This window comes from Conger conger, chromosome 15 (assembly GCF_963514075.1).
Source record: "Conger conger chromosome 15, fConCon1.1, whole genome shotgun sequence".
Taxonomy (NCBI): Eukaryota; Metazoa; Chordata; class Actinopteri; order Anguilliformes; family Congridae; genus Conger; species Conger conger.
In genome coordinates, this window is record NC_083774.1 from 26,870,863 (window position 1) to 26,883,737 (window position 12,875).

The window sequence follows — 12,875 nt, forward strand, 5'->3', positions numbered from 1 at the left end:
AGATGTATGAGTATGAACGTGTGATGCTCAAACAGAAGATAACCGCTTCATGAATGAGTGCTGATGAACAGAGGAGATACAACACAGCTTTCTCTCTCTTCTCTGTCTCCCTGCTTTCCCTCACCCCCTCTCTGCATTTTCTCTCTCCTCTTCTCCTCTTCTCCCCATTTTTCCCTTCTACCAGTTCTCCCGCTCTCCCTGTTTTCCTTTTCTTTTGTCTCTTAATCAAATTTAAATTCAAAATGCTTTAGTGGCATGAAATACATTAGTAAATATTGCCAGTGTACACACAGAAACATGAATACAAACAGCATTAATACAAACAGAATTGTGGTAACGACATTGCAAACAGTCAGTAGGCTATACAATAATAATAATAATAATAATAATAATAACAGCAACATCAATAATAATATTGATGCTAAATTAGCGGACCTTGATGCAATCTTCACTTCCCGGCTCTGCCAAAGCCGAGTTTGGTGGGCTCTCGTGGAGTGGCATAAATAGCTTGCTGCTCCGAGCCAATCTCTGCCGTCTCTCCGTCTCTGTTTCTTCTCAGCGTATGATTTTTCACTGTGGTCAGGTAGTCTATCACAGTGTATTCTCAGTTAAGGCTGAATAACATGTCAATTTGCTTAGATTTTTTTGTTTGAGTTTCCCAATAGGTAATGTAATGTTGTTTTTGTTGGTTTCTCTCAGTCTCTCTACCTCATTCTCTCACAGTTTCAGTGAAAATGGAGAGTTGTATGATTAACCTATGCAAGAGGCATCACTGTTTCACCAGAGAGCCAAATCCCCTTCACCTGACCTTCACAGGGAGTGGGCCAGGAGACTGGTAGAGGGGAGAGAGGACAGGGGTGAAGGGCTATCCCTCCCGAAATGTGTGTTTGAAAGCTATGGGTGGCTGGTGTGATCTGGTGACTTTTCCTGGAGATTATATGGGATTAGGCAGCTTGTTTCCATAACAGGATAAAAAGGCATTTGGAGTGATAACGCCTTCAGTTCCACCGCGGCCTATGGCTTCACTTCCACAGAACATGGGTGGAGAGTGCAACACTCATATGCACATATACACACACACACACACGGATGCCCAAGCTCACACAGACACACACACACAGATACTGGCACACGCAGAAACACAAAAGGACCAATGTGCACACACATACTCAGAGACACACAGACACACAAACACAGTTACTTGTACACACACACACAAACAAACACATGCTTGCATACACACACACAAACAGACACACGTGGGGGGTGGGGCGACACGGCTCAGGCAGTAAGAGCAGTCGTCTGGCAGTCGGAGGGTTGCCGGTTCGATCCCCCACCCGGGCTGTGTCGAAGTGTCCCTGAGCAAGACACCTAACCCCTAAATGCTCCTGACAAGGTGGTCAATCGCCGTCGGTGTGTGAGTGTGTGTATGAATGGGTGAATGAGAAGCATCAATTGTACAGCGCTTTAGATAAAGGCGCTATATAAATGCCAACCATTTACGCGCACACACACTCTCTCACATCCTCACCTCTTCCTCTCGCCCTCCTGTCGGGGGTCTGCTGTGGCCCTCACTGTAAGGGCCCCAGGTGGTGTCAGTCGGCAGGTCCTTTCGGGCGAGGATCCTCCTGCCTCCTCCCACGCTGCTCAGCCGGAGTTCGTCTAAAAGAGAGCAACGGCATCAGCAACACGTGCCTCCACCCGCCACCACCCACCACCCATGTAGCATGGTATTAGGGTCCAGATACAGGAAGATTTTTACAGCACTTCCAGGTCTTAACGCACAACACTGTGGTTCATGGATGAGCCTGGACCTTGCCACTGCTGACTGTGGCCAGTGGCTCCATAGAGAAACATGCAATTGGCGATTGCGTTGCGCAGGGAATAGGGTTGGATGTGGTCGCACACATATTGCTATCTAGCGACCCCTGCTGGTCAATTGGGCACCATATGAAAAACACTGTAAAAGGACATTTTGATCCAAATTTTACATTTTGCATGTAAAAAGTATACAGTAAAATAAAATAATTATAAAATAATGATATCAAGAAAATATATTTCTCCTGCAACTTCCTATTCATTTTAACAAAACTTTCCATAATCAACTTCTCTCTTGTCCACAACTGTTCAAATGCCAGACATTGTAGTCTGGGAAAATGAGGTGGTCAGGGAAAATTAACTGCAATAAAACTGAACTAAATTGGCATCGCAATATCCTTAAAGTCACTGGCTATAACAGCAAGCATATTCCGCAAGTTTCCTCATTCGACCAGCTTCATGTCAATTTGTAACAATTATCATCTCTTCTCTTTGGTATTTGGCCCAAATGGCGTCAGTAAAATATCTAGCCATTAGTGAAAAATATAATCTGTCTAAATCATACTGGATTAGAGAACCTGGTAAATGTAATACAATGTTATATTTGTTGTTACCAACAAATGTGATTGGTCGAGCTGTTCCAGGATTTCCATTCAAAAGGCGCTATCCAAACCCACATTTTACTGTCCCATAAGCGAGAAACCATCCTGGACCACCACATTGATGGCCCATCCAGCCCATCCAGACCCCCAAACGGTGAAGGTGTACTCCGATCCAACAGTCATCTATCCTCCGGGCACCAGTCACCACCAAAGACCACCAACGCCCGAGACAACTGTCCTGACAGGAAAGACGAAGGTCGAGGAGGGGGGCTATTTCCCTCTTTCGCTCACACTCTCACTCGCTCTCTCACTCTAGCTCTTTCTCTCTGCCTCTCTGGGTCAAAGTCCACAGTCCTGTGGCTGCAGGCCTTAATCAGCCTTCTGTTCAGGTGCTCTAATCTAATCGGCCCATCCGTGCCCTGTCTGCAGGCCCTCATTGGCCAGCCTCGGTCACCTGACCCCATTATCAATGGACTCTCCAATCACCACCATCAGTAACCAAATTGTGCAAGGATAAAGGTGTTTGCCTTTGATAACATAGTCAGTGCAGGAATAGACAAATACTGACATGCACACGCACACAGAGGTGAATGTGGTCTATATTGTTGTGTATCATATTGGTTTTTCTCACTCCAAACGTTTCACCAAACTGAACGCTTAATCCCACAGAAAGCCCTTAATCGATCCAGTCACTCAATATGCAAATGAGCTCACATGCACAGCCTCACGGGAGGAACAATCCCTGCCACCTACTGAGCACGTGCAGCAGGAGTGGCCTATCTGGGCATGCTCCGTACTCCCCAGGGCAACGGCCAAGCTACCTGCTCTATGTGGGCTAATTGATTTTGGGAGGGCCGCCATTGCTATGGAACGAGCGGATCACTGCAAAGCTATCGACCGTCTTTATCAGCCCCGCTCTGCGACCGGTGCTAATAGAGGGGGTTTAACCTGCAGCCTCACCTCAGCCCTCTCCAGCTCTGCTTTAATTACCACCGTGTCGCCGCCAGCATACAGACTACCTGGTAGGAGGTGGGGTCCGGCAGGTACGAACACTTCTGAACACACCTGAACGTGCCTCAATACGGACCCGGGTCTGAACAATCGTGAACACATTTCATCTTCACGTTCAACATTCTGGCAGCAGTGTTGGAGTATGTTCAGTAGGGTGTTAGGGAGACAGTAGAGTAGAGGATTGCAGAAGTCAAGCTCTGAGATAACAAAAGCATGAATTATGCAATCGGCAGCAGAGGTGGATAATGAAGGTCAAAGGGAAGCAATATTTCTCAGATTAGAACAGTTTTGACCAGATTTTTTCCAGGGGGTCAAAAAACAGCAGGGCGCAATGTGAGACTTCAAGGTTTTCAACTGCCTTGACTAGTCTTACCATCAATATACATTTAGAGTTTGGCTAGCAGGAGCAATGAGCAAAACTTTTAATTGTTTAACTGAAGGAAGTTAAAGGTAAAGTGGTCCGAATACGGAGCCCTGGGGCACACCCCGGGTTACAGAGTGTTACAGAGAGTATGGTTTACACACACTAAGTTTCACAAAGCTTCACCTTTACCATGGATGTTTCTGTGCTGTGAATCATTCAGATGCCACACTGGAGTGGCTCATATAAGCCATTTCACTGCATGTGGTTTTGCTGGTTTTATAGTTTTATCGTAGACGCAACTACACATTCCAGAACTTTACTTTTGAATTCCGTTTACTTGAATGCAAAACCTATTATAGCAGTTGCAGATGCCATTTACAAGAGGAAAACTCACATTCCCCAAATGGACAGAGGAGACGTTCTCTGTTCTCTGTTGATGTCTTCTGAGCTGTTGCGTACAATGTTTAATGGCAACAATTGGTGTGGGACAGATTTATTTTTCCAATCCATCAATGTCTGCAACCTACCATTCCGCTAATCAGCCATGTATAAAATCAAGTGGTTTAAAAATTCTAAATAAGGTGTGTGGAATTATTAAGTGACAACAGGTGACAAAAAAAATAAAAATACTGTATACCTATTCACGAGATCCCAATTTTCCTGTTCAAATTTTGAATATCACCCGACTTTTCCCCAAACACGGCAGGTGAATTCAGGAACACACAAAAATGGGCACCTGCCACATGGCACCCCTGTCATTTGAGAGAACGATTCATTTCCATTTTCCCTCCCACACGCAGATAAGACGGCGGTGAGCTAATCGGACACTCGTCCACCGGACTTTATCAATGACATTTACTGCTGTTTACGAAGCCCCTTTCAGGAATTTGCATGAATAATTTGCCATTCTGCTCTCCATTCCGAACTTTTATCTTCAAACGCTCGCCTCCTCAGCCCTGATCAGGGAGTGTGCCAAATAAATAAACAGGATAAAATAACGAGATATTCTCCACGACGACCCTTCCACTGCTTCTGTGCAAGTGTGTATGTGTGTAGTTGTATGTACATGGATGTGTGTGTTCTCTCTCTCTCTCTCTCTCTCCATCTCACACATATTGAAAAAGGGACCTTCAGAATCATCTCATCATAACAATAAAATAAAAGAATTACAAAATGTTTCTTGGCATTCTCTGCACGGAGGGGAAAAAGAGGCCTAGGTAAAGCTGTGAATAGTTATACTCTGAGTGACTAAGTTCATTCATTCATCCTTATTCTCTTAATGAATGATTAAGATGATCGCCATGTGGCTGAAATGTGGTTAACGGTGGGAGGTGGTCTGGATATAAAGGTAAGGGAGGGTGTTTTGAATAACAGAATAACTGACAGCACAGTCGCAGAGTGATCTACAACAGTGCCTGTAGATGACTGCATGGTCGCAATGCAGTCGATAACAGTGTCTGTAGCTGAGGGCATGTTCACAGTGTGGTGTATAACAGTGTCTGTAGCTGAGAGCATGTTCACAGTGTGGTGTATAACAGTGTCTGTAGCTGACACCAGGTTCACAGTGTGGTGTATAACAGTGTATGTAGCTGACACCATGTTCACAGTGTGGTGTATAACAGTGTCTGTAGCTGAGAGCATGTTCACAGTGTGGTGTTTTAACAGTGTCTGTAGCTGACACAAGGTTCACAGTGTGGTGTATAACAGTGTCTGTAGCTGAGAGCATGTTCACAGTGTGGTGTATAACAGTGTCTGTAGCTGAGAGCATGTTCACAGTGTGGTGTATAACAGTGTCTGTAGCTGAGAGCATGTCACAGTGTGGTGTATAACAGTGTCTGTAGCTGAGAGCATGTTCACAGTGTGGTGTATAACAGTGTCTGTAGCTGAGAGCATGTGCACAGTGTGGTGTATAACAGTGTCTGTAGCTGACACCATGTTCACAGTGTGGTGTATAACAGTGTCTGTAGCTGACACCATGTTCACAGTGTGGTGTATAACAGTGTCTGTAGCTGACACCATGTTCACAGTGTGGTGTATAACAGTGTCTGTAGCTGAGAGCATGTTCAAAGTGTGGTGTGCACCACACAGTGTGGTGAAGCACCTCTCCCCGTCCCTCCCTACCTCCCTGTGAACCTTAATTGTTGTCTTTCTGTGATGTACTTTTTTGTGTATCAGTATGGCTAGGTAAGCAGTGTTTGGCTAGTTTTGGTCATACTTTTGCTTTGTTTGTTAAAAAAAAAAGAAAATTTTTTTTTTTTCAAATAGACCCTGGTCCTTGTTGTGCAGGTAGCAGTTGAAAATGTACTTCCCTCTAGGGTCTTTCAGCGCACTTATCCCTGGTTATGGCTATGCACTTTGTTGTACGTCGCTCTGGATAAGAGCGTCTGCCAAATGCCATTAATATAATGTAATGTAATGTGTATAACAGTGTCTGTAGTTGACACCATGTTCACAGTGTGGTGTATAACAGTGTCTGTAGCTGACACCATGTTCACAGTGTGGTGTATAAGAGTGTCTGTAGCTGACACCATGTTCACAGTGTGGCGTATAAGAGCCTCTGTATGCGCATCCGATGAAAAGTGAGGCTATGCAGATAAATGCACTAACAGCAGAGTGAATAAAACAAAGTGACACCATTGTACAGGCAGAATGAAATGAAACTCAAGATCTCCACTACTGCAGTCACAGAGAGTGAGAGAGAAAGAGAGAGAGAGAGAAAGGAGAAACTAGTGAGCCTATTTTGCTAGGCCTATATTGTTTGTTAACTGTATATCCATATACTTAGACTCATTGAGCATTTTATTAGGTATACATTGGACTTATTTTTTTTACTTCTTGGTCTTCTGCTGCTGTAGCCTATCCACTTGTAGGTTTGAAGCGTGTTCAGAGATGCAACCCACTGTTGTAATGTGTGGTTATTTGAGTTACCGTCACCTTCCTCTCAGCTTTGACCAGTCTGGCCCTTCTCCTCAGACCGCTCTCATTAACAACACGTTGCTGCCCACAGAACTGCTGCTCACTGGAAATTTTCAGTTTTTTACACCATTCTCTGCAAACTCTAGAGACAGCTTTGTGTGAAAATCACAGGAGATCAGCAGTTTTTTAGATACTCAAACCATCCTGTCTGACACCAACAATCATTCCACAGTCAAAGTCACTTATATTTAATTTTTTCCCCATTCTGACATTTGGTCTGAACAACAGCTGAACCTCTTAACCAAATCTGCATGCTTTTATGCATTTAGTTGCTGCCACACGATTGGCTGATTAGATATTTGCATTTGCAAGCTGGTGTACGGGTCTATCTGATAAATTGCTCAGTGAGTGTATATGTTCATGTGTTCAATGGTGCATGTTCTTTATATGTTCGTTTCTTACAGCATAAGCTGTATCCTGTCATGCCATTAAAGCATTTAGAATTTGAATTTGAGAAAGAACAGAGGAGACAGAGAGAGTAGGAGAGGTAGGAAAGAGAGAGGGGGGTGGAAGGAGGCTGGAGAGAAAGAGAGAAGAGGTGGGCAAGAGAGAAAGAAAGAATAAGGGAGAGAGTAAGTTAGTGAGAAGGAGTGAGTTAGTGAGAGAGAGAAAGAGATAGAGGGGGGATGTGAAAGAAAGAGATAGGGAGGGGGTGAGTGAGAGAGAGAGAGGCTGAAAGACTGAGACTGAAGAGAGCCGATTAGGAAACTCATTAGATTAGCGCACAGATCAATCCACCTGCTGGTTTTGGTGCTTAAATGAGTGCTGAGGGACTCTGCTTCAGCGGCAGTCTGTGATCACAGGCAGTGAACTCCATTCAGACCCTCATCACACAGATAGTGATCAGGCTCCTGACCGGACTCGTTATTCCTCATAGCTTATTACTCCAGAGAGTCCGCAGAGTCACAATCGCACAGCAGCGTGCCACCTCCACGCTCGCAACGACTCCTCATAAAAGAGCAGGCACACGGCCAAATATGGGCATGCATGCAGGTACGCAGGCATGTGGATCCACCCTGACCCTGATCGCACGCGCACGCACACTCACACACACACACACACACGCTCACAGACACACGCACGCACACTCACGCACACACAGGCACACACGCATACACACACATATTCACAGACAAACACACCACACACGCACACGCGCATACACACGCACACACATATTCACACACACCACACACGCGCACACACACACACATATTTACACATACACACACACACCACACATGCACACGCGCATACACACGCACACACATATTCACACACACACACGCAAATGCGCATACACACGCACACACATATTCACACACACACATATGCACACACACATATTCACACACACATATTCACACACACCACACGCACATGCACACACACACACCACACACAGGCACGCACATGCACATAAACAAAAACACACACACATACATACAAACACAAACATGCACACACATATGCACACATGTACACACACACACATATATGTGCATGTACATGCGCATGCCCACACACACAGACACACACACACACACACACACACCAATGATATGAACCACACAAACTGACAGCAGAGTCAAACAGCAGCTGTGCTCCCAATCTTCAGGGCCTGTGTGTATCTAACAGTCAATCAAACTTCAACGTTTCCCCCAGTGCTCTCTCGGGCGTACGTGAACAACACCCATGTGCACACAAGCTCACACCTGGCACACAGAGGCCAGAGAGGGAATGAAGATGCACTCGGCTGCTGGGATCAGTGTGTCGCACACACAGAACCCCCCCGCCTCACTCTCCCGCTCCAAACGCCTGCACTTCCTCTAGGGCCCAGGGAAGAAGGTGTGGTCAATGAGGAGGATTCTTTTTCCACAGAGAAAACATACTTTTCCCAACAACCCTCATAACTGAAGGTTTGAGAACTGAGCTTTGCTCTGAAATCTGGTCTGCCGATTTATGTGAGGCACAGTCTAACACTAATACAAATAGTAATATAGCATCACAGGCATATTAAGGTAAAACACTAACAGGTACAGTAATAACACTAAAAAGCTACATCAATGTATAACACTATAACAAGTACAGTCATAAAATATAACAGGTATATGAAGGTATATATAAGCGGGAACAGTAATATCAGATTATAATAGCTACAATATGCTAAGGTGTAACACTGAAACAAGATTGGCCAGATATAACACTAACAGCTTTTCCACTCCTTTAACTTTAACCCTAACCCTAAACCAGTTCAACCTAGTCTCACACACTCTCTGCTTCCTTTCCTCCCTCCCTCCCTCTCTCCCTCCCCTGTCGTTCATCAGGACAGAGTCTGGTGTGGGGTGGGTGAGTTGGAGGTATTTCACGGTGTGAAAGCTGCTGGCCCCGTTATGACCCTGATAACAGCTGTCCTACCTGCCAACGCACAGGCCTTCACTCCTAACGGAGGCCATTTGCATTACAGTTACAGTTACTGAGAACCAGTGCAGTTCCACATAAAAACGCACAACACAACTTCCCCCTACGCCCCAAGTCCCAGCAAGATATATAGAGAAGACTGTCCCATTGTCTTTTACACAGAAAAAATATTAATTCTACAGTTTTAATATTAATATTTTGAATATAAATGTTACACACAAGCCTCCCTCCGACTATCTCCCTCTTACTGTCTCTAAAGACAGGAAAGAGGGATACTCCACGGCAGTGTGTTTGTGTTTAGGCAAAGACCTGGAATATCATGTCCATCACAGTGTTCAGAAAGCCAGTAATGTGTGTAAAATACCAGTTGATAAGGGCTGCTGTGTGGCCCATTCAGTTCAGAAACCACATGATGGTACACGGATGAGCCCCATGTTCTGGATATTGGAACGCAGTAATAACCTCCTGAGGACCTGGTAGAACATCGGTCAAAAACTGATGAGGACATGACAAGACCTCCGCCAGAGCTCCACTTCGCCACTGAACAGCCAGAATCGGGCTGGTTTTCAGGTTCATTCAGCTCACACCATGAACCCCTGCGATACACATGCCAACTTGGATGCCAACACTGAATTTATTTCTGCCATCATTTCCTCAGGTGCTGCAGCTACACAGTTGGGTTTCTGCACAGCAACTATTGGCGGCCTTCTGCGAACTTACAGAGAACGGGTTGGGCTGATTGGCAGTTTGGGTTACAAGGAAGTTACTCGACAGAAAAGTAAACAAACGCTTCCTTTTCACAGTAATATGGTAATTGTTTGCATGTCCAGGAATGCAATGATCCTTAACAATAATATTACGAGTAATCAGTTTATCTCTTGTAATCAGAAGGGGAGAGACTTCTCTGTTTTTTTTTTGTTTTTGTTTTTTGCATGAATGCTCGGCTCCCATTGGTGCAGACCCACTCTGACACTCAGAGCTGATGGCCAGAGCTCTATTAAAAAGTAAAGAATTTGATTGGCTGATTTGCATTACCTTCAGTTCAGGGGTGACTCATAGTTCTGGTCTCTCTAGGGGAGAAAATGTTCCTAAAAATGCAAAACATTACTTACACATGCAAAGAACACTGCTTGCTGTTGTATTTTAACCATTATTGTTGTTGTAGTTCATATAATGCTAAATGTGATGTGTGGGAATCCTGATATGGAGGGAAAAGAACAGGGTCCAGAGGCGAGAAGCTACAGTCTGGAGTCTGAGAGATTAGCGCAATGGCCATTTTCATATGATAGTTTTAAGCCGAGAGAAAATATCAACCCCTCCAGCCAGCAAGGTCAGTTTGAAGATAATTTTTTTCCCCTTCATAATTTATTTGCATATCATGCAGTATGACACGGTAGAGATTAAAAGCCATTTTGCTGTATCAAGCTTCCCAGCTCTTTCCCAAAACTTATATGCCAATCAGCCGCCATTGAAAGCGATAAATTCACTGTGCTTTGAGAGAGGATTTCAGTCTTAAATCAATTTTTGTTTTTATGTGCAATGAAGGATATTGGACCGCACGTGGTCTAAAGCAAGATAATATACTTCAGGTAACTTGAAAGCAGATTGCGCTGTATACAGTTCCATCCATCCATCCATTATCTTAACCCGCTTATCCTGAACAGAGTCACAGGGGGGCTGGAGCCTATCCCAGCATGCATTGGGCAAAGGCAGGAATACACCCTGGACAGGTCGCCAGTCCATCGCAGGGCACACACACCATTTTCTCACACACTCATACCTACGGGCAATTTAGACTCTCCAATCAGCCTAACCTGCAAGTCTCTGGACTGTGGGAGGAAACCGAAGTACCCGGAGGAAACCCACGCAGACACAGGGAGAACATGTGAGGCGGCAGTGCTACCCACTGCACCATCCATGCCACTCTCTGTATACAGTTATACTTCAAAATAAATAGTATTTAAACTTTTGTTTTGAATTTGGAACAATTTCTTATGAATCCAGACCATGCCAGTACAGACTGTGACCAGTAGCTGTATAGGGAGATTATAGCAGGGTTCAGTCGGGCAAGGGTCCGCATTTCATCGCGTTAAACTTATTTTTAATTTGGAAATTTTAATTTGGAACTATTTTTTATGGTGCATGCAGACACTCAAGGAAATTGTGGCTCTACTTCCTACATCAGCATTACTGCACAATAAACTGCAACAGAACAACAACAAATCAACAGGAACATTTTCAGCCATTAGAATGCCCAACTGTAGCAAAAGTAGACAAAGAGTGAAAAAGCATAATAGTGGCCAACTATTGACTGGCACATAAACACAAGTAGTAATTTGCATTCACGCTATTCATCTTATTCTTTTTTTTCATTATTAATATAGTTTATTTTTACATTATGTTCTAATTTACAAATAACCCACACATCAAAATTCAATTGGATAAATACTGTAAACATCCTCTGATGATGGATAACATACTTTTTAATCATTTTCAGTGCACTATTGAGGTCTCAAAAGTAGTAAACACTCATACTGCATGTACTGGCCACTAAATATTTAAAAAAAATTTGCAGATTAGTGAAGATTAGCTCAGTGTTTGCATGATAAGATCACAGATTTATAAAGAAATATACAAAAGGCATGAATAAAATAAATCTAAATTAACAAAAAGAAAATGAGTGAATTTCAGAAGGTAAGAAGTGAATAACTTTTTAAGATTCGTAAGATTCTATTACCGGTTTTACATTTGGGGTCAAATTGAGCCCAACTGTTTAAATAAACACAAGATTATTGTAATAGAAAAATCGACACATTGTGTGTCGCCTCCTTATTGTCTCCAAACTGACTAGCATTTTATCCATAAATATTCAAATTAAATTTTAGAGCCTAAGGCACAGTAAGTGAACGTTTGGCACCTGTATGGGAAAGTGCCAGCAGAATCATCCTGAGATCTGAGATAATTCATATTTTCTGACAATTTATACAGTTACAGAGGGACCCAGCACAGCACATTATGCATGTTTACTATTTAATCCCAACAAAATCTAAAATTTTAAAAAGTATCAAGATGAAAAAAAGGTAAAGAGATGTCAAACACTATGGGGTCAAATTGACCCCAAACATAATCAGAGGGTTAAGGTGAACTGATGTTTAAAAGCATATTTGCTTAAGTGAAACAATAATCAAAATGTAATAGGACAATAAAAGAAAATGGTAAAAAGGTAAAATACCAAATAATATATAATATATTACAATAAGAATTATTATAATAATGACACAAAATATTATATACTATACTAATACTATTATACTAAATAACATTAAACATATATAATGAAATACAATATTATAAGATATATACAACCTAAAAACAATTATCATAGTTTTAAAATTTCAAAGGAATCAAGGGGAACCAGCACTAAATATAAAGAAAGAAACAAGTTAATGGAAGTTTGGGCAGGCAAGAAAAGGCTGTGTGTCTGTGTGTGTGTGTGTGTGTGTGTGTGTGTGTGTGTGTGTCCGTGTGTGTGTGTGTGTGTGTGTAGGCTGTGCATGTTGACAGAGAGGTGAGGAGTGGGGGCAAGGGGGGGGGGGGGGGGGGTCCTGATGATAAGAAAAAAATTCCGACTGGTCAAAGTTTCCCTTTTGCCAATCACACTCCTGATAAAGACAGAGCCTGGG

The 12,875-nt window shown here is 43.3% G+C and overlaps 1 protein-coding gene across 1 annotated transcript in view; it reads right to left on the bottom strand.

The window, feature by feature from the left end:
- Positions 1-12,875, bottom strand: part of LOC133111098 (zinc finger protein ZFPM1-like) — a 48,111-nt gene that overhangs the window by 11,573 nt on the left and 23,663 nt on the right. The window contains exon 4 of the mRNA XM_061221253.1: positions 1,532-1,662. Within this exon, the coding sequence (XP_061077237.1) occupies positions 1,532-1,662 (131 nt within the window). The remainder of the gene's footprint in view (positions 1-1,531; positions 1,663-12,875) is intronic.